General features: G+C 43.6%; 1 protein-coding gene across 1 annotated transcript; it reads right to left on the bottom strand.

Annotated features, from left to right (window-relative positions):
- Positions 1-19: 19 nt before the first annotated feature.
- On the bottom strand, positions 20-18,661 carry slc9a1b (solute carrier family 9 member A1b). The gene is made up of 12 exons (XM_083925472.1): positions 18,053-18,661; positions 11,568-12,028; positions 11,212-11,462; positions 10,197-10,414; positions 9,893-10,089; positions 8,629-8,718; positions 8,425-8,495; positions 7,293-7,466; positions 6,550-6,664; positions 4,521-4,619; positions 3,729-3,801; positions 20-2,491 (listed from the first exon to the last, which is right to left on the bottom strand). Exons 1-12 carry the CDS (start codon positions 18,339-18,341, stop codon positions 2,295-2,297), a joined length of 2,235 nt encoding a protein of 744 aa, XP_083781598.1. The 5' UTR covers positions 18,342-18,661; the 3' UTR covers positions 20-2,294.
- Between the last annotated feature and the right edge of the window lie 8,688 nt (positions 18,662-27,349).

Below are 27,349 nucleotides of genomic sequence, written 5' to 3'. Positions count from 1 at the left end.
ACACTGCACTGAACACTGATTTAAGCAATGACACATCTTTATTTTACACAGCTTTGCTTCATTTGACAAATATTCATGATTTGAGCACTTTTTTCCCCCTTTTCAAAATATAAAAATACTTCAACTGGCAAACACACGGAAAGCAAATACATTTTAAGGCAAACGTGCAGGCAGCAGAAGCTCAGGCGGTCCAGTGTTGTGCACATGTGAAGATAGATAAAGGTCTCAAAGCAGGCTCGGTCACACACACGCGGAGCTTGGTGATAAAAATGCTCAGATGTGACAAAGCTGGAATGTTACTCTTACAAAAACAATCACTTTATAAATAGAGACGAGCGTTTAATACTGTGTCATGTCCCTGAGAAAACACTGATGAGTCATGCAGCGGTGTTACACACGAGCTTGTTCACAGACACTTCGGTCAAACTACATTTGTTTCACTCTTTTTAAGGTCTTTTAATATTCTTGTATCCCTAGATTTGTTCTTTCTTCTTATTTCACCAGGAGAGTTTTTTAAAATCCTGATCTATGAGGATTTATAGGCAGATACCGTTGATTTTTAATATTAGTTTTGATCAATATGTGCGGATTGAGACACTAAAACACACCAAAAGGCACTTGTACTTCCTCTTTAGTCAGGTGACCAAATAGCTTAAGTCACCACTTCTCCCTCTACACCTTTCCATCGTCGAACTACGGAGGCTGTGTGCGACCATTTCTATACCTCTCCACTTCACGCTGTGATTGGTCAGCTGTACGGAGGTGAGAGAAGAGCCCACGTGTGAACTTCTCCAAACTCTCTTCTTTCATTTTTCAAAACTATTTCGGTCATTTTCACGTGAACAACCGCGTGCAGCATTACGAACATCTTGAGCCCGGATCTAAAGGATCCTGAAACTGTCCCTTTAAGAGGAAGTAATGTTTGCCACGTGCACCATTTTAGTTTGTTGGTGTGCTAACACTTGCTCATTAGCGCTTAAAGGGTCTACCATTTTAATCCAGGGCTGCGTCATGGCAACTATGTGCTTTGCGTTATTTGGCAGATTTTGTAAATCTCCGATGCGCCGCTCCTCTAGGGGGCTACAGAGTCCTTCTTTCAGCCCTGTTCGGACGGGATTAGTTTAATGTGGTGTGTTGGGTACGGCCATTCTTAGTCCTGTCTGAATGCACCATTTCAGTGATAAATACGGAAAATGTCTTTGAAAATACAGCGAGTTTCACCTTCTGTGAAAAAAAACCTCAGGTCAAACTAGTCCCGTCTGAGTACGACCCTCTGTAAAACATACGTATCCAGTCAAATCCTGTTAATACTTAGTTTCCACCTTTTTTTTTGAGCATGGAGGAGCTTTGGATAATCGGTTCTGTCCTTTAATTTAGTGTTTACGTAATTTTGTGATATGAGGAAGCTACGTAGCACGCACATGGAGACAGGGAGGTGACGCAGTGTGTAAATTGAGTAACCCCTCCCACTCCTGGTATGATACAGAGTGAATTGGACATTTATATTACAGACGTCCTGAGGTAAAACTGTTACCCCACGTCCCCACATTAGACTAATCCCGTCCGAACAAGGCTAAACACTGTAAATCAGCGCCCACAGTGTCATGACACAAACCGGGATTTATCTATTTAACCGCTCGGGCTGATGGGAACGTTAGTTTCGCAGATATTCGGTTGTTTAATAAAGTATTGGACAAATTAAAAATGTGACCAGATGATGGCGCTGGAGCGGTGGGGAGGCGATGTTCAGAGTCGTTACAGTTCATCCTCTGGGGGACAAGAACGTCTGTACAAAGTTTTATGGAAATACATCGAATCATTGAGATGTTTTAGTTTGGACCAAACGGCGACCGACACCGTCCACAGAGCGACGCCGCGAACGCGACACTGTTTCTACATCACCTCAAACATTTCTTTGGCATTTCTGTGCAGCTCCTCATCGGCTGATAAATACGTCAACACTGATATATATATGAAATAATAATAATATTAATATTGGACATGGTATCTGTCGAGTTGATGGATTCTTTACACTGTGCTCTCAGGCGGTGAACTCCACCCGTCTGGTGCTTTTTCTTTCTGTATTTGATTTAAATCTGCTTGTAAAAGACACAAAACTCTGACTTCAGGCTGTAAATAAAGCCTGAAACAGCAAATGGCGGCTGATGCAAGCTTTAGTAATGTGTTCGTATCAAGTTGTGAGAAAAGAAATCTGCATAATGTCGCGTCACGAGAATAATACTTGATAAATATCACCCGTTCACTCAGGAGCAGGATCTAAAGCATGTGCTTCATCAGGAGAGATCCTCCTCTTTGTTGTGTCCGGGGTCACTAAGGCAGCGGGATAATCTCAGTTGCTCCTCCTGCTCGCCGCTCTGATTGGGCCTCCGGGGGGATTCGCTCAGCACGCTGACGGCGTCAGGAGGGCTGGGGTCCGGCTCAGTCGGGTCCCGGGGGCTCCTGCTGGCATCATAAGTGTAAACCTGGTGTTCTGGAGGAGTAAGACACAAATTAGTGCTTCAACATTTGCTTTGTTTACCTTCAGAAATCTGTTTTTTTGCTCTTACTCTGAAAAAAAGACATTGATCCTCATTCACCAACGATATGAAACACATTTATGCACTTTTCACCGGTGTTTTCTCAGCGGGGATTTGTGAAAACGAACGAACGCTCACTCTGGAGGACGCTGACTCACACCTGAGTGCTGACTGTTATTCTCTTCTGTTATACAGTTGTATTTAAATTACAATATATTTTAGCATTTATAATATTTCTTAATTATTAGAGTCATTATTTAACAAAACACAATAACACAAAGTGGCAGAAGTCTGTTTTTTAAGGCTTGATTAGAAAATTGAATTGAATTGTCTTGATGACGAAAATTTACAGTACAAACCCTTAAAGTGCAGAAATATATATAATTTTACATTAAAAGCATCAAAAATAAAAGGCTAGACCTTTAACACACACACACACACACACACACACACACACACACACACACACACACACACACACACACACACACACACACACACACACACACACACACACACACACACACACACACACACACACACACACACACACACACACACACACACACACACACACACACACACACACACACACACACACACACACACACACACACACACACACACACACACACACACACACACACACACACACACACACACACACACACACACACACACATGCACCCCGAGCATCATGGACCATCATAGGTAAAGGTGTTTGCGGTGTTCTGCACTGTTATAGCTTTTGGATAAAAACTGTTCTTAAGTCTGTTAGTCCGAGCATTTAGAGACCTGCAACGTCTGCCCGTTAAATAAAACTGAAGAGAGACAGAGAGAAAGATGACAACCATAGCAAAAGCCTGGCGATAAGTACCCTAAAGCACAGGGAACGGTACGAATGGACAGTGTGAGTGCGCCCTAAGAATGAACCGTGCTTTCAACTTACAAGGAAATGGGATTCATCGTTCTAAGAACATGGGTACGAACAATTCAGCGGTTTAAGAACAAGTCAAGACGTAAAGTTTTACCAAGAACAAGTTTAAGAAAAAGAAGATATTGGTGAATGAGGCTCAATCTTCCTGTTTACACCCAACCTGCTGTTTTTACCCAGAAAATATCACTGCGACTCTAAAGCAGCATGAAAAACGCCACAGGGACATTTAATGACACGACAGGAGGAACTCTGACCTGGTTCAAAGCAGACTTTTCTCACTGGCGGCGTTTCCTGACGGTTTGCAGGAACCGTGAGGTAGTGACTCATCTGTGAAAGAGACGCAAACGCTGACAGTTTAATACTGAACAATACTCATCATCCTGAAATCTAAGATATGAGACATGTTAAATTATATCACGCTCGAGGTATTCTTTCTTTTTTTTATGCCGTTAAACAAAATATCGTCTCTTCTTGTCACTTGTAGCCTAACGTTTGTCAGATATCTGTAATATCTCAAAACTGATTCAGTAAAAATGCTTCTTTTTGTCTCCGTTTGTCGTCTGAGATCCGTCGCTGTCAGGAATCAATCACTTGTTTTCAAGAGTTAAGACATTTCCGTCACAATTCAATGCTGTTTTCTTTTTGATTTGATAAAAGGGACACAGGTGTTTTATATTTATTGGGAATATCATAGAATTAATCTTATTTCACATGTTCTTTGTATAAACTCTTATTTTGAAAAGCGAACAGTCACAAAGTCCGTCACCAGCAGCTCGATCTGCACCGTTTGAACTTCTGATCTCTGATAAACTTTATAAATTATAAAAGGAAACGATATTCTGTTTGTTTTTTAATAACAAGATAATTAACTCTTTATTTAACAGCATTAAAAATCATTTAAAGGTCGTTTGCTTCAGTAAAATGAGACTGAACTGGCTTCAGTGCAACATTCAGTGAAGTAAAAAACACTGAATCAGAAAAAGGTTGAGTAACGGAGTCGTCTCGGTAACAAACGTCATCTGTGAATAAGGTTTCAAAGCTCTCACCCTCCGCTCCATCTCCACCCGCTGCTTCCTGAAGCGAACTTCAGTCACGTCGTCCTCAAACGGGTCGATCATCAGGTCGTGTCGGCTGTAGGAGCGAAGCTGAGGAGAACAAACACACTTTTATTTACTATTTATTTAAATTCTTCCCTGGAGATGTTTGTGCTTTGTCGTCATTGTGGTGGTGCTGCTTATATCACTATTACTCATATAAACTATCATTAGTTTTGTTTTTAAGATTGGTTTTCACGCCTTTTATTAGAGGAAAGACAGGAAATGGGGTGAGAGAGAGAGAGGGGGGCACGCAGCAAAGGGGCGCAGGTCGGAGTCGAACTTGCAGTCGCTGTCTCGAGGACCTTCAGCCTTAGGACACTTCAGTGTTTTCAAACCAGTCATTTTTCATCTGTTTACCCTCCTGCAATCACAGTTTAGCTCACATATCAGAAGGCAGGGTCTGTTGTTGGCTCTAAGCTCGTCACCCTGGAGGAGGTTGTGGAGCACAGGATGCAAAACTGCTGGGGATCATGGACGATGTCTCCCGTCCCCTCCATAAAACCCTGGACGAGCTTCAGAGCAGCTTCAGCAGCAGACTCATTCAACCCCGCTGCCTCAAAGAACGGCACAGGAAATCATTCCTACCTGCAGCCGTCAGACTCTACAACGCTGCACAACAACGCTGCACAACAACGCTGCACAACAACACTGCACAACAACGCTGCACAACAACGCTCAGGGAATAAACTCACACTACTCAAAGTGAACTATCACTGACATGCACCTTATCTCACTTGCACATTAAAATCCACATAGCACATTTAATATAGTGTTTTATCTGCAATACTGTACTTTTATTTTATTCTATTTTATTGTTGTTCATATTTTGTATTTTTTTCTTATTTTAGTACTTCTGATTGCTCTGTACCGCTGCTACGATGACCTCATTTCCCCTTGGGGATAAATAAAGTTATCTATCTATCTATCTATCTATCTATCTATCTATCTATCTATCTATAACTCATGACCGTGACCACGTAACCGGCTGATACTGAAACAAAAACATCACTCGAGGCTCTGTCAGAGGTGACTGTTCCTCTGCTCAGGAGCACGTTCAGTGAGTCGGCCGGTCAGTAACGAGTGCACATGTGTGGAGCTCAGGACCTGAGGAGGTTAAACGCCTCACAACACACACGGCCCTCACAAACAACTGAACATGTGGCTCATCAACACTAAAGGATGAGCCCGTTGTGATGTTGTATTGTATGTATGTATGTATTTTGTATTATATTGTAAATGTTTTGTGTGCTTTTTTCTTCTCTCTCTCTTTTTTAAATAGTTTTATTGCCTTTTCTCATCATGTTCAGGGGACGACAGATGAAAACTGGCCTTCTGGCTGATTCTGGCTCTTTTAACCACGTTTAGTCCTGTGTTTTATGAAATTGCACTGTCCCCTTTTAATTAAACTAATAATAATAATAATAATTTTAAATTACATTTCACAGATCTTTAACAGTATTCTATGAGCATTATATTAATTAAGTAATACATTTTTGTTTTCTTAAATTTGGAGATACCTTTGAGTTCCACCTGTGGCACAAATGCCTCAGTTTGAGATCCAGTGACTTAGATATTTGTTATTTTTTATATTTTTTATATTTTTAACTGTTACTTCTGTGGTTGTTTGCATATTTGCGTCTGTTTGTCTCCATTTCCCCGACCGGTCAAGACAGACAGCCGTCCTCGGTAGAGCTGGGTCTGTTTGACGCTCCTGCCTGTTATAACTATAATAATTATTACAATTATTGTTAAAATTATTAAAGAAAGTGTGACTTGTTGCTGCTCATGGGGGAATTGTTGGGTCTCTGTGAATCATGAATAAGTCTCAGAGTGTGGTCTTTACCTACTCTGTCTGTAAAGTGTCTTGAGATAACGTCTGTTATGATTTGGTTCTGTAAATTTAATTTAATTGAATATTATCTGACGCCTCGTTCATCTCTCTTTAACTCGCTCTGTGCTCGCAGACGTGCTCTCATACCCTCTGTCTGGTCTTCTGCAGGTGGCCGCGCAGAATCTTTCTGATCTCTTGTTCACGACTTTTCGAGATGCTCGGGATCGCCCGTCGTCTGTCCGCGTCTCTCGGCTGAATGTTTCTGTGGAGACACGTTGTTGCTTCAACTTTAGGGTCTTAACAGAATTAACCCCAAAGCACAGAATTATATATATATTCAGTATAGAGTCATATTTATACACCGGCAATTCACCGGTTCCCTGATATGGAGTCCTGTGTTCTGGGCAACATGGACTTGGTAAATGGACTTGTACTTATAAAGCGCCTTTCTAGTCTTCTGACTACTCAAGGCGCTTTCACACTTGTCACATTCACCCATTCACACAGACGGCAGTGGACATCTTCATACCATCTAATCTAATCATTCACACCACATTCACACACCCATGCGCAGCACGGGGAGCAATTCAGGGTTCAGTGTCTTGCCCAAGGACACTACGACATGTGGACCGGGGGAGCTGGGGATCGAACCTCCTATCTCTCGAATGGAGGACGACCTCTGCCACTGAGCCACAGAGATGTGGTTCAGTGGCAGAGTGGGTCTGTGGGTTCTGGCAGAGCCCAGAATCTGACCTTTGACCTCTGACGCTGCAACAGGGCAAATCCTGAACGCCTCTGACTTCATATTATTGTGGCGTGTCCGTGAATAAATCCGTCATAACGAACAAAAGCAGCTTTTAAATGAAAGAAGAACACTTGATGATACTCACTGCATGGACACGGACGACAGGAGGGCGGGCAGCTTGGCGGAGCTCCCGCTCTCCACCATCATCATCGCCTGTTTCATCTCCATCTTGTTGTAGAAGGAGATGAGCTGCGGCTCCGTGGAGCGCTCGCCTGCGATCAGCCACCTCTTCACGTAGGCTTTATTGAAGCGGTTCAGCCTGAGGACGGCGGGAAATCACAGTTATCATCACCTGCCTCATGTCTCATTGTCTCATGAGGTTTTTATGTATATTAGTATCTGTTTTTATTTTTTTATTCTAATTTAAACATTTAAATATGTGTGTGAAGTGTGAAGGAGCTACTTATACTTCATTGTGCAGCTCTGTGTTATAACACCAGAAATAAATTCACCTTGAACGTGCTCCCTCTCTGCAACTACATTTAAATATTACATGAGGCAGAGGGAGGCTGCAGGGAGAGCTGGCCGATAATTCAATATCATCATTTATCGTCTTTCATAGAAGTGTATCGTGATTAAATCATAAATCAAAATAAATTGATAATAACAAGATCATACTAACTCAAACTTTCCAGGAAATCTGATGTGAAAATTGTGATTTTTTGCATGAAAGTTCTTGATAAAATAATAAAAAACTCTATTTTTCATTTGCTAACATGTTTAATTTACATTAAAGTAAACAAAACTCTGATTTACCATGAGGTTATTTCATAAAGACTATTTAATTATTTATTGAGTGAATTACCAGAAAACATGCTCCAGCCAAAGCTTCAATCTTAATTTCTTTAGAATTTGTGCAAGATCTTTATCATTTATTATCAATCCATCTAATTTATCTAATTTAAAATATATAATATTAGAAGGTATCCTCAATACTTTCACACATCATATATAACAATTTATTTGTGTCTTTTCCCCGTTTTCTCTTTGTGAAGCTTTCTGAAACGTTTAATATTTTCCTATTAATACTGTTTTTATTCCCATTTATTTGTTCCTGTCACTTTAATTGTCTTTACGTCCTTATTCTCAGTTTGTGTCTTGTTTTGTTTTCTTTTGTTAAGCACTTTGTAACATTGTTAGGAAAAGTGCAGTATGAGTTTATTATTATTGTTATTATAAAGATGATTATCAAAGGCAGTAAGAGGGGAGAGTCATACTTGTCTTTCCAGTGATGATGTCCATAATGACCGCAGACGTCTTCGATGCCCGTGAGGAGATGATCCAGAAACTGGAGACAGAACGAGGTTTAAATGCTGTTATTTATGCGTGAAAATGAACAATAAACAAACACGCCTCGTTCTTTAACTCTTCTCTTCTATTGTCGGTGTAAAAAAACTGAAATAAATCCATGCCGATCTCACCTGTGTGTGAATCTCCTCATTAATGGATCTTTTGCTCTCCTTCTTCCTCTTCACGGCCAGGAGCTCCACCAGAGGCCTGATCGTCATTCCCTGGACACACAAACAGGAAGTGAGGTCATGTGGACATTGACAACGGGGCTCCTGAATTATTTTGGTCGAATGGAAAAGCGCCGAAAACCACTGAAAATACAGTATCATTTATCAGCTGTGGGGTAAAAATGATTTGCAGCCGTGTCAGCAGCACAAGGAGCAAAAATCTCTTCATGTATCGATAAAAATCATCTGCATTTGACGTTACAGTTAGGCATGAGGTGTCAGGATTCCTGTCCTGTCAGTCTCTTCCCTCTTCCTTTTGTGTGAGTTTGTCTCCCTCTGTCTGTTTCTCCCTGCATGTGTCGTTCCCTGTGTGTCCCTGTGTTGGAGCTGGTCGGCGTGGTCCCACCCAGCTGTGGCTCGTCTCCTCGTCAACGCCCGGATAAAGAGCTGGATGTGACCCACGTCCGTTGCCAGACCGTATTGCTGTTTCATGGTTCGAGTCTCTCGTTTGGTTGCTACCTACTTTATGATCGTGTTCCCTTTCCATGTTGCGTTGGTTTATCTTACTACTTCTTTGTTTCTTTTGTTATAGTTTCCAGAGTTCCTGTTCTCCACCACCCGTTTGTGTTTCATCTCCTGATCCCCACGTTTGGTTTACCCCTCGTCTTCGAGTCTCCACGTGTACGAGCACGAGGCCTACGGCGGTTTGACGTCATTTTATGTGCGCCTGTTTGGACATAGAAAAAAGAAGGACGGACCATGCGTGGACATTTAAAACAATGGCGTGAAAGCTTCACGTTGGTGTGATGCGGAGGTGGAGTGTTTACTGCAGATTTGGTCGATGAAAATATTCAAAAACAGTCGACAAGACGCACAAAAACTCTGAGGTCTATGGAAAGATTTGTGAACAAAGCCACGCATCGCCATGACGTCATTAATGCGTGTGACGTGTTACGGCGTGATGACGTATAGGCAGCAAGAAGCATTCGCCGAGGCCCAGGTAGTGTGAGTACAAATGGGCCTGGGCTGTGGGGGGAGAAGGGGGGGGCAAGTACCCTAAAGCACGGGGCACGGTACGGACGGACAGTGTGAGTGCGCCCTTAGAAAGGTTGGATACAGTTCCAGTGAGACGCCAACAGAGGTCAGTAAAAGGTTACTGGTTACAGATATGGAGGGCCGAACCTGAGTTATTACAAAAAACCTCCTGGTTGTTTATTACTAAATGCACCTGCACAATGACGGTGAAGAAGATGACCGTGATGATGGCGGTGAGGAACATGTCCTTCATCTTGTTGTTGGTCAGCAGGAAGCCCAGTGAGAAGGCGATGGCACCACGCAGGCCACCGTAGGCCACGATGAACTGGTCCTTTTTGGTTAACTTCACAATACGGAATTTATTGATGATGAAGGTGAGACCGATGACTCCTGAAGAACACAGCAAACACCACAAACCAGTTTATGAAGAGGCGGAGACTTTAATACAGTGCAGAAACAGGACAAAAGTAACAATTTGTGTTGTTTTGTTTACTGACCCAGCACCCTGGACAACAGACAGAGGACGACGGTGACGATGACGAAGGTCCAGTTCCAGAAGTGAGGACCGGCCACCGTGGAAACACCCAGGAAGATGAAGATCAGCGTCTCGCTCACGCTGCTCCACATCTTCAGGAAATATTTGATGGTGGTGTACGACTTGTGGGAGACATTGGCCTCCACGTACGGCCGCATCATCACGCCACATGCTATCAACCTGAGGGACGAGGTGAGAATTGTTTCTGAAAGGTTTTAAAGCATCAACTGACGAGTGTTGTGTTTTAGAGTGAGGTGATGAAGCAAAACATAACGAAGTAGTTTAGGGTAGTTTGCATTGTTGCTGAGAATTAGATCAGAAGATTGATTTCACTGTCATGTCTGTAACGGGAGCGTACCTATGTTCCCCGGGTCTTATGTTCCCTGGGTCCTATGTACCCTGGGTCCTATGTTCCCCTGGGTCCTATGTTCCCTATGTCCTATGTTCCCCTGGGTCCTATGTCCCCCGGGTCCTATGTTCCCCGGGTCCTATGTTCCCTGGGTCCTATGTTCCCCGGGGTCCTATGTCCCCTGGGTCCTATGTCCCCCGGGTCCTATGTCCCCCGGGTCCTACGTTCCCCGGGTCCTATGTCCCCTGGGTCCTATGTTCCCCTGGGTCCTAAGTCCCCCGGATCCTATGTTCCCCGGGTCCTATGTCCCCTTGGTCCTATGTCCCTTGGGTCCTATGTCCCCTGGTCCTATGTTCCCCTTGGTCCAATGTTCCCTGGATCCTATGTTCCCTGGATCCTATGTTCTCCGGGTCCTATGTCCCCTGGGTCCTATGTCCCTTGGGTCCTATGTCCCCTGGTCCTATGTTCCCCTTGGTCCAATGTTCCCTGGATCCTATGTTCCCTGGATCCTATGTTCCCCGGGTCCTATGTTCCTATGTTAAAGGTCATATATGTTACCAGCCAATCACAACATGCAGAACATAAAAAAAGAAACGTGGCAAATGTGGATAAAGTTTCGATCACTCACGACATGATGCCCGACAGGTGGAAGACCTCCGCGGAGAGGTACGCCATGTAGCTGTAGAGGAAGACAAACAGGGGCTCGATGACGCGGGTGTGCGAGGTGAAGCGGGACGTGAAGGCCCCCAGGATGCCGTAGATGGCGCCCACCATGACGCCTCCCAGCGACACCACGAAGAAACAGACGACCCCGAGGAGGGCGTCTGTCACCGTCACACTTCCTGCGTGAGAAAACTCCTCGAACAGGTGATACAGAACCTGCGGAGAGAAACGTGAAGTGTTTTACTCAAAGGATGAAAATGTATGTGTAAATGTGGTGGAGCAGAAGTGTGAAGTGGCCTCTCACGCCTTCACTCCACTCACCACAGTGACGGCGTCGTTGAGCAGCGACTCCCCGAACACCAGGATGTGCAGCAGCTCGTTGATGTGGATCTCCTCGAACACGGCGAGGACGGCCACGGGGTCCACGGCCGAGACGATGGAGCCGAACAGCAGGCAGGACAGCAGGTCCACGCCGCCCAGCTGGGCTCCTTCGATCTGACACACGGCGTAAATCATCCCGCCGATGAAGAAGGTGTTCCACAGAGTTCCCACCACGGCGAACACCAGGATGGTGCCCATGTTCTCCGTGAAGGCGCGGATGGGCAGGAAGTAGCCGGCATCGAGGATGATGGGAGGCAGAAGGTAGAGGAAGAAGAGCTTATTGTCGAGGACGGGTGCTTTCTCTCCGATGGCTTTGATGATGCCGCCCACCAGCAGACCGACGCCGATCAGCAGACAACTCTCTGGGACGACGTGCGACACATGGGGGATAATGTGAAAACCTGCAGAGACACGAAGAGCTCATGACAACTGAAGACACGACAGGTGAAACCAACAGATACGCAGGGAACTTCCCCCGCTGACATTAACACACTTCATTTTTGTATCAAAAGTTTTCTGAATCATTAAAATCAAATATGCAAATGAGACATTATCTCAATTAATATGTGCACACATCTATAAAGCCGAGTTATTGTTTCATTGTGTTGACGTATTAAAGTATAAGTATTTAGGGGCACTGTGTGGACCATGAACGGAGCGTGGACTGGTGGCTGGAGAGGTGCCAGTTCATCTCCTGGGCAAAGGCGCTGTTGAGCAAGGCACCGAACCCCCAAATGCTCGGGGCGCCGATCCACTGGCAGCCCTCTCGCTCTGACGTCTCTCCATTGATTGCATGTATATAGGTCCTGTTTGTGCATGTGTGTGTATTTCGGGCCTGTATGTTTGTAACTAAATAAAGTAATTCTTCTTCTTTCACAGTGGGGATAACTTCATAAATCAGAAAATACAGTCAACCAACATTAAAAGAATACATTTGATATGCTTTTAGGAGTCAGCTGTTCACGGGTTCACTGTTAAAGGACACTGCGGAGGCAACGGCAAATACATTTAGTGATAAATCACCGTGTGCATTAGAGCAGGGCACTGACTCACTCAGTCTGCTCCACTGCAGCGTCCTCATGAAATATAAAACACGCCGCTGCTGCAGGAGACAAACAGACGTCTATACGAACAGAACGGCTGAACAGAAATGTCTGTGTGGGCTACATTTATGCATTCAATCTGCATTAAACTGGGAATGTTTCACTATTATTATCCTCTAGTGGGTGTTGCTGCAGCTAACCATCATCTCCATCGTTGATTAATGTTTTTTTTTTTGTCCTTAAGTCAGAAAACAGTGAAAAATCACATGTTGGGACGGGAATCCAGACCCGGTTCAAGTTGAGAACCGGTACAAAACTGGAATTTGAATCGACTTCCTCTGAGATTATTAACTCATGTCATTCGTTTTTTTGACGACCTGGTCATCTAAAGGTTAAATAAAGGTGGTTCAGCAGATTAAAGGAGCAGTGACGATGTTCTGCTCCTTTAGTTTCATATTCGGCCGATCGAGGCCTCGACACTCAGCTGCTGTAACAAATGTTTTCTGCAGTGAGTGGTCCCGTGTGCGGCCGTCCTCGGCCCCTCCTCTGCCCTCTGCACACTGGGACCTTTGTTATCGCGCAGTGCATTAGGACCGGAAGACGGACCGGCCCTCGTTAGACAACAGCTGGACAGAAGAGATAAGCTTCATGCCAACGACAAACTGCAGGAGAGATCCTTCAGAATCATCACAACTCTGTGTTTTCACACTCAACATCAGGGTGGATGAGTATATAACAGTACATATATACATTTTTATGAGTTGTGGTTAAAAAATGTACTGAGGTGGATTTTTACATTTGAAAAAAAACATTTTTTAAAGCTCTCTGGGGGACGGATTGTACCTCAGCATATAAGTCCACATCTACACAGGTACAAACACATCTGCAGGACTTGATTCGGTTCATTTGACGGACTCCCGTGAATTTTGCGTGGTATCTTAATGGTTTAAATGATAATTATTTTACTTATTTTTTGATAAAAACGTCATCTAAATGAATGTAATCTGTGCTAAGCTAATATCGCTCAATACTGGCTCTATTTAATGTGGCAGGAAACAAAGATTAGCCCATAACGTTGGAATCACATTTACAAAAAAGATACTAAACAATAAAATTCATTCATTCATCTTCACACACCCTGGACAGGACGCCAGTCTATCGCAGGGCACAAACAGAGACAGACAACCATTCACACTCACACTCACACCAACGGGCACTTTTTTTTAGAGTCATCAATGAACCGAACACCTGCACGTCTTTGGACTGTGGGAGGAAACCGGAGAACCCGGAGAAAACCCACGCAGACACGGGGACAACATGCAAACTCCTCACAGAAGGGTCCTAGCCGGGATTTGAACCAGGAACCCTTCCGCTGTGAGGGGACAGTGCTAACCACCACAACACCGTGTCGCCCTCAACAATAAAATAATTAAACAAAATGTGATCAGTCTGGTTGGCGGCTGATCAGAAATGGGTGGGTGGTATTAAATACAGAACAACAACACTGGCAGTATGAATACTCCAAGTAATACAACACTTTAAATAACAATAATTATGTAAATTCTGATGAAATTTAGTAAAAAACACCATAAGAAAAATGGTTAAAGTAAGAAGCAGTATGGATACGCACATCGCATTTGTTGCCTGATCATGTCCCGTTTGGGCCACATGTGTAAAATAAGAAAACATCTTGGGAGGAGGACTGTACATGTTGTTCCTGTTCGTTTAACATGATGCACAGTTTTTCCATTGTATCGATGTTCATTCAATTCAATTCAGTTTTATTTACAGTGTCAAATCATAACAGAAGTTATCTCAGGACACTTTACAGACAAGGTAAAGACCACACTCTATGACTCATTTATGATTTACAGAATACTCTACATTGATTTGAAGCCATGAAGCCTAACACCCAAAGTAACCTTCATGTCATGTTATCAAGCAGCCATCAGTTGGTGGGTCAGTGAGTGAGTGAGTGAGTGAGTGAGTGAGTGAGTGAGTGAGTGAGTGAGTGAGTGAGTGAGTGAGTGAGTGAGTGAGTGAGGGAGTGAGTGAGTGAGTGAGTGATTGAGTGAGTCAGTGAGTGAGTGAGTGAGTGAGTGAGTGGGTCAGTGAGTGAGTCAGTGAGTGAGTGAGTGAGTGAGTGGGTCAGTGAGTGAGTGAGTGGGTCAGTGAGTGAGTGAGTGAGTGAGTGGGTCAGTGAGTGAGTGAGTGGGTCAGTGAGTGAGTCAGTCAGTGAGTGAGTGAGTGAGTGAGTGAGTGAGTGGGTGAGTGAGTGAGTCAGTGAGTCAGTCAGTGAGTGAGTGAGTGAGTGAGTGAGTGAGTGAGTGAGTGAGTGGGTGAGTGAGTGAGTGAGTGAGTGGGTGAGTGGGTGAGTCAGTCAGTCAGTCAGTCAGTCAGTCAGTCAGTCAGTGAGTGAGTGAGTCAGTGAGTCAGTCAGTCAGTGAGACAGTCAGTGAGTGAGTGAGTGAGTCAGTCAGTCAGTCAGTCAGTGAGTGAGTGAGTCAGTCAGTCAGTCAGTCAGTGAGTGAGTGAGTGAGTGGGGGAGTGAGTGAGTGAGTGGGGGAGTGAGTGAGTGAGTGAGTGAGTGAGTGAGTGAGTGAGTCAGTGAGGGAGTGAGTGAGTGAGTGAGTGGGGGAGTGAGTGAGTGAGTGAGTGAGTGAGTGAGTGAGTGAGTGAGTGAGTGAGTGAGTGAGTGGGTCAGTGAGTGAGTGAGTGAGTGAGTGAGTGAGTGAGTGAGTGAGTGAGTGAGTGAGTGAGTGAGTGAATGAGTGAGTGGGGGAGTGAGTGAGTGAGTGAGTCAGTGAGTGAGTCAGTGAGTGAGTGACTGAGTGAGTGAGTGACTGAGTGAGTGAGTGACTGAGTGAGTGAGTGAGTCGGTGAGTGAGTGAGTGAGTGAGTGAGTGAGTGAGTGAATGAGTGAGTGAATGAGTCAGTGAGTGAGTGGGTGAGTGAGTGAGTGAGTGAGTGAGTGAGTGAGTGAGTGAGTGAGTCGGTGAGTGAGTGAGTGAGTGAGTGAGTGAGTCAGTGAATGAGTCAGTGAGTGAGTGGGTGAGTGAGTGAGTGAGTCAGTCAGTGAGTGAGTGAGTCAGTGAGTGAGTGAGTGAGTGAGTGAGTGAGTGAGTGAGTGAGTGAGTGAGTGAGTGAGTGAGTGCGCCAACGGTTGTCTTTTTGAGATGATTTAAAGGAATTTAGCAGGATTTCTGTAAACTACGCAGAATTTCCACACATCTACGCAGTCTTTAAATTCACAAACTTTAGTGCACACCCTCTTTGGACAAATATACAAAGTGAAGCTAAGAAATGTAATCCTTCCAAAATGAGCTTCAAGACTTGACTCAATTATTGTTTTATCAATTTTCAAACTATTTAAGACCATGCAGACACCGTGTGAACTTCATAAATGTTTTAAATATTTACTCCATGTTGCATTTTTACTGATGCATTTGTCATTTGCAGTATCATCTTTGCTGCTTTAACACTGAAAATGTCTCCACTGTGAGACTGACAAGGATTATCTTATCCTCAGAGTCGGAAGTGCACTATTGGGTACGTACGTATGTTTTCAATTGTGATGTGGATGTGATGTGATACTCAACGTCATGATAACATTGGATCCTGCTCTAATGTGCCTCCTAATAAAAATATTAACCTAAAAAGTAAGAAGTGAGCTAATCGTGTGTCCAGTGTGTCACAGCAGTCAGAAGAAAACTTATTATAGATCTACGCAGATAAACATCTGATCTCATCCGATTAGTCCGAGCAACTGCTTCGTAGCCTGTTGCCAAATTTAAACTAATCCTTCAACATTTGCTTCGTCTACAGCCAGACGCTCGCACCGTCACGCTCGTCCTAAAATAAGTTTGTGCAGCGTAGAAGCAGAACTGAAGCGGCCTGTGGAGGCACATTCAGCTCTCTGTTCAGTTCAGTATTAACAAAACAAGCGTCTTAAAAACACACAAAGAGCGAGAAGCTTCTTGTCTCTTGTTACTGTTGCAGTGTCTCTGATCTTTCCAACATGACTGTGGATAAAACAGGACACCGCAAATCAAACAAGAGAGAACACATTTAACATATTCTACCTTTAGCCCATTTCTGCAGCCTGGACACTTTAACACATCTGTTAAACTCATGTTTCATTTGTTCTGGCAGAGACTTCTCTCCCATAGACACAGATTAACAGCCATCCTGACCCCGTGCTGACCTGTTTATCTCAGATACTCAGATTAAACTAGGACGTGCCGATCAAACACGACTTGATATTCTTGTATTGTCCAATTGTCCAAACGTGGCGTCACGAGAGCAAGCTAGAAATCAATGTAACCAAGACAAAATTAATAATTATCGTCACAAAACAAGGTATGAACTTAGAGCCTGTCTCATTAAATGGACGACAAGTGGAAACTTTAGATGACTTTAAATACTGTGGCACAGTTTTTGGACTTCCAGGTGAACTTCTGTGAAAATCCATTTTCAAAAGATGCTCACAAACTTCCTCGGTATCAGTCAGCAGAGTCTGGACTGTCCACGGTTCTCAATGAGTGTTTTAACCTTTCCTCTTCTGCCTGGTGGCTCACTGGCAATTAAACATGTATAAAAAGTCCTTTATCAACATTCCTAACTCAACAACTGGGAGGTAATCCACAAACATGAGAGGAAATGATGCTGCTGCTATGAGTTGTTGTGTAAATCTCATCTCATCTCATCTTCAGCCGCTTATCCGGGGTCGGGTCGCGGGAGCAGCAGCTCTAGCAGGGGACCCCAAACTTCCCTTTCCCGGGCCACATTAACCAGCTCTAACTGGGGGATCCTGAGGCGTTCCCAGGCCAGTGTGGAGATATAATCTCTCCACCTGGTCCTGGGTCTTCCCCGAGGCCTCCTCCCAGCTTGTGTAAATCATCTTTCATCTATATGTCTGCGTCTAACTAACTCTGACTGACTCTTTTTAATACGTAACACAGTCTCATTTCTTACGTCCTGTGAGCCAAAGAGAAATGTTTACACCGGTGGACATTAAAGATATTTTCTTAACCAAACTTCATAAAATATTCTGCTAATTTAACACAAATCTGTCTCTTGCCGAGCTGTGAAATGTCACTTTGTGCTTTACACAGATCCTGGACACATCACTTCTTAAACTCAGCAGCTGGTTGATTAAATGCATTTGTATTTTAATCACAGCTGTTCTTCTCTATTCATTTATGTCTGATGATAACAAGACACTTTAATGATTTTACAGACTTTAAAAGCTGTGCACCAGCAGTTTTTTGGAGCCTGGGTGACCATGATGATCCAGCGTGTTATTGATGCCAGAGGAGGAGGAGTGTGTGGTTATTGTGGCAGAAGGAAACGCAGTTAATTTGTGTCACATGTGCCACTCACCAAGTTTCATGAGCAGGGCCAGGAGGATCCACAGAGAGATCTCGAAGGGCTTCCGGACGTGTTCGTAGTTGAAGGAGAGGACGGGGAAAGCCTTCTTGTGAGCGGTGGAGTTGGTTTGATGGTGGGGGTCCTCTTGCGTGTCTCCGGCCGGGTCGATCCTCGTCTCGTTGTTTCCTGAAACAGCATCACGACTCGCGCAGGCGACGGAGACAAAAACGAGCAACAAAACGCACATGAACCCGGTGAGAGGCGGACTGGCGCTCCCCCGGGCGGGACGGAGCTCAGCCATTTTCAGCTGGGTTGAAGCTGAGCTGCTGCTGCTGCTGCTGCTGCTGCTGCTCGGCTCTAGATCCGATGAAGAGGAAGATGAAGATAGTATGGGAAGCGAGCGTGCTGCGCAACGGAGGAGCGCGCACTTTTACGCACAAACTTCCCACACATCTCAAAAGTGCGCATAGTTGGAGAAGAACAAACGTTTTTTTATGTTGCAGACAAACACGCTGTTGTCATTGGTGGAGGTATATTTTAACACCCTCGCCTCTTGGTTGATGGTTTAAAACCTGGAGAGTTGGTGCTGTTATTTTCCCTTCAGACTGGACTCGGAGGGTTTCCACCCCGGGCATCAACATCCATCAGAGTCAGGCACAAATCTCTCACGCTGAACTCTTTTTCTTTAGTTCAACAGCCGCAGCTCAGCCGGAGAGAAGGTGACATCTGCTGGAGTGGAGGAGCACACGACCGCCGCTGCCTCCACATGAGCACACACACACACACACACGTGGTGGGAGGACAGTTACTGGAGTTTTTCTATTTCATACAACTTATATTTCTACTTCACCACATTTCAGAAGGATGGATTATACTTCTATGGTCTTTATTTTCCATCTTAATAAGTGAAACTACCCACTATTTTAATCCAGACCAGTCCCAGCCTGGTCAGATGCGTCCATGAGCTGATGAAGCCTCTTGGATGAGAGGTGAAACGTCTCCCTAGACCAGGGGTGGGCAATTCCGGTCTTGGAGAGCCACTATCCTGCATGTTTTAGGTTCCTCCCTACCCTAACACACCTGAGTCTAACAATAATCAAACTGTGACGAGCTTCAGCTGCTTGATAACGAGCACATCATTAGAACCAGGTGTGTTAGAGCAGAGAGGAACCTAAAACATGCAGGACAGTGGCTCTGCAGGACCGGAATTGCCCACTCCTGGCCTAGACAGATAACCAAGTCCAGTTGCTTTTGACTGAAATTGCTTTGGGGATAACGATGACCTTGACACATGAGAACATTTACAGGCTGATACAGTGATGATATAACTCAAAGGAGCTATTCTTCTTAACGAGTGCTGTTACTTTTGATACTGTAATTGTATTTCGCTGTTAATATTAATGTAAAATGGTGAAAGCAGGGTTTTACTGATCAAGTCTTCCACATCTTATATATAAGATATATTTCTTTATTTCATTCACTTTCCACTGTAAAAGAAGACGTACTTTATTAACCCCGAGGTAATGTTTTTCTGTAATAAAAAAACACAGGTCAACGGGTAGAAGAGCCGCAAGATGATGGAGGTTAGGTCCGGTGAGTTGCTCAAGGGATCCTCGGCAGTACCTGGTACCAGTCTTATACCCACTGGCGGAGATACCTTCGACCCAAAAGACCAGTTCCCTGACCGGGAATCGAACCCGGGCCGCGGCGGTGAGAGCGCCGAATCCTAACCACTAGACCACCAGGGAAGCTGTGCGTTATCCCAGAATTAGAGCCCTAGATCGAGTCACAGCTGCAGATATTGAACTATTGTTTTGTGTAATTGTGAGAGAAAGAAAAGAGGGAGCACAAATAATCCCAGACGCTTCTTGTGTCTTGTTACTGTTCAGTGTCTCTGATCTCTGCAACATGACTGTGGATAAAACAAGACGCTGCGACCAGAGTTCAAACAAGACAGAACACATTTAACATAATCTACCTTTAGCCCATTTCTGCAGCCTGGACACTTTAACCCATCTGTTAAACTCATGTTTCATTTGTTCTGGCAGAGACTTCTCTCCCATAGACACAGATTTAAGGCCGTCCTGACCCTGTGCTGACCAATCACCAGGGGCGGATAAATGCAAAGGCGGGCCTCGGCTGCAACCCAGGGGCCCCAGGTGTGCAGGCTAAACTTGCCTCCTATTGGGGCCCTTAGAACAACAAAAACAGTCACTGATGGGATAGATATGGGACACATTTACCGGGTCGATAAGGTCATTTATGTTGTCGAATGATACGTCACTCACTGATATTAGACAGTATAGCTGCAAAAAGGAAAAGAAAGGAAATGTGAAAGCGCACGAGAGCATGAAAAAGAAAATCACAACGACTGAAAGCGCAACCGACCGAGATCTACTGAAGAAAATTCATTAATTAACAGGATTTTTCAGGGTCTCAAACTCTTCATCTGTTTTTTGGATAAAGCTGATTAATCATGTGGTGGGCCCAAACAAACAGTAGCTTGGGGGCCCATGACCACCTTAGTCCGCCACTGCCAATCACAACTGTTTGTCTCAGATCAAACTAGCCCGTGCTGATCGAAAACAACAAATATTCTGTGTTGTCTCATTTCTAAACGCATTTTAGTGTAATGATCGCTGTGATTTTGAGAAAGATTTGATCTGTCATGTAGATAAGGCGTAGTGAATCTCTTCTTGAGACACATTTTTATAGACTTCCTGTGATCAGGTCAGGTTTCATAACTGATCTGATTGTAGTCAATGGTGGGAGATTATTTTAAAACCCACGCGATGAGAGAGTTGCTGCTGTTATTTTCTCTTCAGAAACACACACAAGGGACTGAAGTTGGAGTAAGGAGCCAAACAGGTAAAGGAGACGCAGGTTGATAGAAGTTAATGTGGTGAGTTGCTCAAAGGCTCCTAGGTAATGCCTGGTACCAGTCTTATCCCCACTGGCAGAGCTACCACTAACCCAAAAGACTAGTTCCCTAACCGGGAATCGAACCTGGGCCGCGGCGGTGAGAGCGCCGAATCCTAACCACTAGACCACCAGGGAAGCTGCGCCCGCTCCCAATAACAGAGGACCAGATCCAGGAACTGAAGGTTTGTCAGAGAGAAAATCTCTGGCTCAGTTGGGCTGTTTTGCCAAACCGGTGCCATTTGGATGTTTTAAATGCTTAAAATTAAATTTGAGTTTTCATTTGTTCTCAGCCCAGAATCTAACAACATATATTATGAATGTTTGTATTGTGTTAAACCTGAATCAGAAACAGTTATCAGCTTCACACTGTAAATCTGTCTCTGAGTTTGATGAGTTTAGAAACATGATCTATTCTGCAGTTATCCACAGTTAAACTCTCGGCTTCTCAAACAAAGTGAAGTAGAATCAATTGTTATTTGCCAACAGCCTCCAGTTTGAGATGAATCCAGAATAAACAAATGATTCACAGCTCACGTCCTTTTTCCCTGTGGAGAAGATTTAGTAAAACCAACATCAGTGACTGGTTCCCACAGTCAGAGCTCCTCCTCTGGCTGCTGTCGGGCCAACGGAGGGAAACACAAACCCACAGGTTTTAACCTGCACGTAAACCCGGGAGCTGTGTCGGTTTAAACCGTTTAAGTAACTATGAGTTCAAATTTTGAGTTGTGTTGCGTTATTTAAGACAGACTCCTTGGACAGCAGCAGCTGAACCCCTCAAGAGTCCAACGTGGAAAACTGCACATCTGTCAGCAGAATGGGCCGACAAACGTGGAACAGATATGAACTGTTTTCACAGTGACTTTGTGTTTTTTTGTAACTTTAAAAAAGTTTTAACAAAAAATAGCTGAATTTTGTGTTCATTGGTTTATACATGTTATGAGAACAAGTCAAGATTTGAAACTGCAGACGTAAAATTGTACTTTAATGAACAATAAATTAAACTCATCTCATCTTCAGCCTCTTATCCGGGGTCAGGTCGCGGGGGCAACAGCTTTAGCAGGGGACCCCAAACTTCCCTTTCACGGGCCAACATTATCCACCTGGTCCTGGGTCTTCCCAGAGGCCTCCTCCCAGCTGGACGTGCCTGGAACACCTCCCTAGGGAGGCGCCCAGGGTTCATCCTTACCAGATGATCCTGAACCACCTCAACTGGCAACAATTAAACTGTGTTCGGTTCATTGATGACTCTAAACTGTCCGTAGGTGTGAATGGTTGTCTGTCTCTGTTTGTCCCTATGATAGACTGGCGACCTGTCCAGGGTGTACCCCGACTCACACCCAATGTAAGCTGGGATCGGCTCCAGGCCCCTAGTAACCCCGACAGGGACAAGCGGTTGAAGATGAACGGATGGAAATTACACTGAATGAAAAAAACGAGTCATTGCAACTTAAAATGCTGAGTTAAATGGTTGGAAAGTGGAGAGTTTTCACAGGATATTTTAAGTACAAATGATTCACTTTTAGTGTGTTCAACTTTAATAGTCCAGGTCCACTTAAACAAATGAAGCATCCATTACTTACATGGTTTAAGTGGAATCTCAGGCCTCAGATGTTTTAGTCAAAGTCAATTTATCCGGGTTTACAGTGTAGGGAACAGGAGAATCTGTCAACGTACGCTCCTGTTTATAACTAAGAGTTCAGATAAAAGTGAATAAACACTGCATTACCAGTGAGAGTATAGAAAAGCTTATACGTTAATATCTGTGTGGACGAATACATGTGAACTAGAAGAATACATTTCCCTTTCTTTGTATCTTCTGATGTTAAAGTTGACTTTCACCTCGCAGGGAAATCCCGTCTGAGTTTCATCCGCATGAGTCGCTCCATTCAGACGGTGCAGTCGTCCGACAACTTCTGTTTCCCACAGGACTTTTCCACGTGGGTGAAGCCTGAGAACCACAGAGCTGTTTTATAAATAACCCGTCTGCACACAGAAGGAAATACGTGAACATGTTTATTTGAGATTCACATCAATTCATCAAATTGTGTTACTATAAAATGTAAGAATGTGGCCTTTTACATCGACAGACTTTATTACATTCTAGCACAAACGTGACATTTTGATTTAGTAGACTGAGGAAAATAAATACTTAAAGGGGGGATGCTGCTTTAGGATTTACAATCTGAATTCAAAACATAAAGTACAACAAACTAATGACCAAACTGATACATTTTGACTCAAAGGTGCTTGTTTATAACTAATTTGTGCACTGAGAGAATTTTTACATAATGAATTTATTAGATTTTCTGTGGTTATTCCTATTAAACGTGTTTTGTTGCACTGTAAATACAGGACGCGATAACGGCTGCAGGTCAAACGTTACAGCTGAGATCTTTGTTGACAAATAATATGCTAATTTATTTAATTAAAAAACAATCACTGACAACCTGCACACAACATGCAGAGCGGTGAAACGACAGGCTTCACCTGCTCATAAATGTTGAGATTGCAAAGGAAGTGTAAATTGTTTTGTTCCTGCAGGGACTGAGCAGTGACTCACATTTTCCTCCGGACACTTATAGATTTTCCACCAAGCAACGCCACAAACACGTTAACACTCGACCTCCTCCGCCACAAACCTCCTGGGACGTACACAAACCATCAGTCCGTCACATAAACCGCCCACAGATCTCAGGCTGCGGCGTGTTTCAGGTGGACCCTCTCCGCCATCTGCCTGGCGCTGTACAGAGACACTCCCGTCCCCACTGTGGCCATCGTCATGGCAATGGGATCGATGAGGCTGCTCTGCGGCTGCATGCGGACCTCACCTGAGACCTGCCTCTGCAGACGAGAAAACAAACAGAGAGACAGTAGTTAAACACACACTGATCAGAGAGGATGTGTTTAATGTTCATGTGAGTACTGCAGCGTCCGAAGGGTTCTGATGAAATATGTTTGTGTGACAACAAAAATTAAAATCTGGTGTCGACTTCAGCCCTCCATTGTCTGTGTTCCCAGGTTGGATCTGGTGCAAAAAGGGTTAAATGTTTTTTTCTTTTTATCCTTTTCCATTTTCATTCATTGTCATGTGCACAACAATTACAAGAAAATTGTGGGCTAAATATAAAGAATATCACACAAGTAAAATAATCTAAGAAATAATAATACAATACGGTGTTCCAGGCACGTCCAGCTGGGAGGAGGCCTTGGGGAAGACCAAGGACCAGGTGGAGAGATTAGATCTCCACACTGGCCTGGGAACGCCTCAGGATCCCCCAGTTAGAGCTGGTTAATGTGGCCCAGGAAAGGGAAGTTTGGGGTCCCCTGATAAAGCTGCTGCCCCAGCGACCCGACCCCGGATAAGCGGTTGAAGATGGATAATAATACAGTAGATATTATAGGGTTGTTTTGGTATCAACTTCAAGATCCTCCTCACCACCTACAAAGCCCTAAACAACCTTGCACCCTTCTCACCCTGATCACCAAACCAAATATCGCACCCTAGGGGACCAAGCCTTCGCCATCGCCGCCCCGACCCTTGGGAAGGCTGCCCCTCGCCATCCAGAACTCAGAAACACTCCTATCATTCAAGTGTCAGCTTAACTCCTGTCTCTTCAGGATCACCCCCAAGCAACAGGGGCTGAAAACCTAAATGCTTTCTTTCCCAACTCTGTTCACTGAGTGGAGATTGTAAACTCCATGTTTCCAAATTAAAAGATAAATAAAGAGGAATTTTACCCAGAATAGCCTTATTAAACTAAACATTAGACTAAATAAACACGATGCCTCAATTCAGTAGAAAAAAAGCTTGTTTTCTCATTGCATTAAGGTTTTTTATGTGGTTTTCAGATCTTTCAAACAAACTTAATAAGTCGGACATTGGTACTCCTCCAATGGTATCAGAACAGATACAGGCAGGCAATAATGTCCTCTACGCGTTTCTCTTTTTGTGTATGTAGGATGAGCATCTTACATGCAACACCAGCTGTGAGGTTGAGTCTGCACAGGTTATATAACGTAACCTCCTGACGAGCTGCGTCAGCTCTCTGTAAAATATTAATTATCTTGTCCTCCCTCAGCTGAAAACATTTCTATAAAAAAGAATCTGTCAAGTATTAAAACTAAAATTAATATCATGATTAATTGTTCAATCTGTGTCAAAAAGTAGTGAAAAGTCCATCACAGAGCCTGAGGAGACATCCTCCAATAACTGCACCAATCCAAACATAATCAGTTCACAAATATATATAAATGAGAGAGAAGCAACACTTCCTTTTTAAGAAGCTGGAACCAGCATATGTTCTGTGTTTTTGCTATTGTGATATATTTCTCTGTGTGAAACTATACATTTGGGGAACGTTCCAGCAACGGAGACCATGAAGGTTGTTGTGACTCACCTGGAGGAGGCGGAAGTATCCCGGTGTCAGTCGTCCCAGTCTGATGATCATTTCTGCTGCTGGAGCTCCTCAGACGAGACAACAACCTTCCTGCAGAGGAGGCAAAACAGTCCTCAGGTCATGTTTACAATATAGGAAGCATAGGGTTTAAATTACAACACTTTTCTTAAATATTTAGCTTTCTACCTCAGACGTTCCTGAACATTTTGGTCTGTGACAACGAAGCGGTTTTTACATGTGAGCGCTTCGACCAGAGAGTGAATTTATCCTCACAGATTGTTTTTTAAGCATCTAAAGAAGTAAAACTACTCAGGATTTTGCTGAGGTAAAGTCAGACAAAATGTACTTTTCTGTGTGAGGATTATTTTTTTCTGCTAGTCCGTCCCATTTATCATCATATCACCGCTCAGGAGGATCTCAACCCCTGAAACTGGTTTTAAAAACTAAGTATATTTTTGGACATCTCTGAAAAGTTTATCAGTAGATAATCTGGAAATAATTAAGCCATGTTACAGAGAACGTCTCTGGAGTTAAAGACAGATTTGTAATTTACTTTTAGATAAGTCAAATGGACAGGTGCTCACATCCTAAGGAGCGTCACTGAATGCAAACAATCTTTTATATACTATATATCTATAGATATATATATAATATAAAAGATTGTGTGTAATGTATACTTTACTTTGACGTGTTTGTCATCGTCAATCATCTCACTTCCTCTTTTACAAGTTTTTCCACACCATGAATCTACTTTCAATCTCTCTGTTTAGTTGTATTAAGGTTTAACAACTGTTAGTACAGACAGAAGTCAAATAAGTTATTTGTAATACAAATCTAAACACAACAAAGTCATTACAGCTCCACTCGAGCAGAAGTTGTTAGAAAAACATTTGATTCTCACTCATAAATGTGCGTTTAAAGTCTTAAAATGGTCAATAATTTAAATTTATATGATTTAAATGCCATTAAAATGTGAATACAAAAACAAAATTACTTTTAGGTTGAACAAAATAACCAAAGTCTTTCAGGAAAACAAAGTTTGTCTCACAGTTCACGGGTCCTTGGGGAGTTGGGGAGCGCCCATCAACGCTCGCCCTCACCTTCATCGACGGCTGCAGCAGCTCAGGGCGGTAGACAGACGGACGGACAGACAGACAGACAGACAGACGGAGAGACAGCATGTGAAGCCCCTCAGCTGCCTGAACAAACAGTGGCAGCCTGTCGTAGTGAAGAGGCTCCTGTGTGTCCCTGGTCTTTTGTGCAGTGTGGACGTCCCAGTCTGACGGGGCTCAACGGGCTCAACACGCACTCACAAAGCTGCATGAATAGCTGCGGCCTGTCGTAGATGATTTGGTCACTCAGCCAGTAAAGTGAGCGAGAGCAGAGAGAGAGAGGAGAAGAAGAAGAGGCTCTTTGCAGCATGTTGCACGCTTGAAGGAACATGTGTGTTAATGCGCTGCAGTGACTTATGTAACCAAAAAAACACTAGAAATACTTTTTAACAACTGTCCTAAAATGGACCTTTGGGTGCCGCAACTGACAAACACAAACTAGCACTGGACGAGATGAGGATTCACATTAACTGGACATAAATAGACTTTTTTTTTTTAATGTTTAAAGTAATTAAGAAGTTGTTATTTTGATGTTACGTAAAGCCTCAGTGACCATGATGCCACATTGATTGTCCTAACTGTTCACGTTGCCGTGCTGGTTTTATAATCGGAGGGTGTTGGAGAATTAAAACATGGAAACATATCTAAACATTTAATTACATGTTTAATGATCTCAGTGTGATGGGAAAAAGGTTTACAAATCCAATTCTTTGATTCATTTTCACGTGATCTAAAAGACGCTTGTTATGTTATTTTATTTATTTACTATACATGATTTTTTATAGTTGTACTGTTCATCAGACACGCTGAAATCAGACATTTTAGACCACAGGGGGACGTCAGTTTAAAGCACTGTGTCTGCATAAAGAGACTGGAGG

Source organism: Echiichthys vipera (assembly GCF_963691815.1).
Source record: "Echiichthys vipera genome assembly, chromosome: 13".
Classification (NCBI taxonomy): Eukaryota; Metazoa; Chordata; class Actinopteri; order Perciformes; family Trachinidae; genus Echiichthys; species Echiichthys vipera.
The sequence above is the reverse complement of the archived record's forward strand: the minus strand, read 5'-3'. Positions and strand labels throughout refer to the sequence as shown.

What these genes read in the sequence shown, in the direction of transcription:
- slc9a1b (XM_083925472.1), bottom strand. Translation starts at nt 18,341, where the DNA reads ATGGCTGAGCTCCGTCCCGCCCGGGGGAGCGCCAGTCCGCCTCTCACC. An exon ending in CATCATCACTGGAAAGACAA is followed by an intron (nt 7,467 to 8,424) that starts GTATGACTCTCC and finishes CGCCGTCCTCAG; the next exon opens with GCTGAACCGCTTCAATAAAG. An exon ending in AAAAGTCTGCTTTGAACCAG is followed by an intron (nt 2,492 to 3,728) that starts GTCAGAGTTCCT and finishes TTACTCCTCCAG; the next exon opens with AACACCAGGTTTACACTTAT.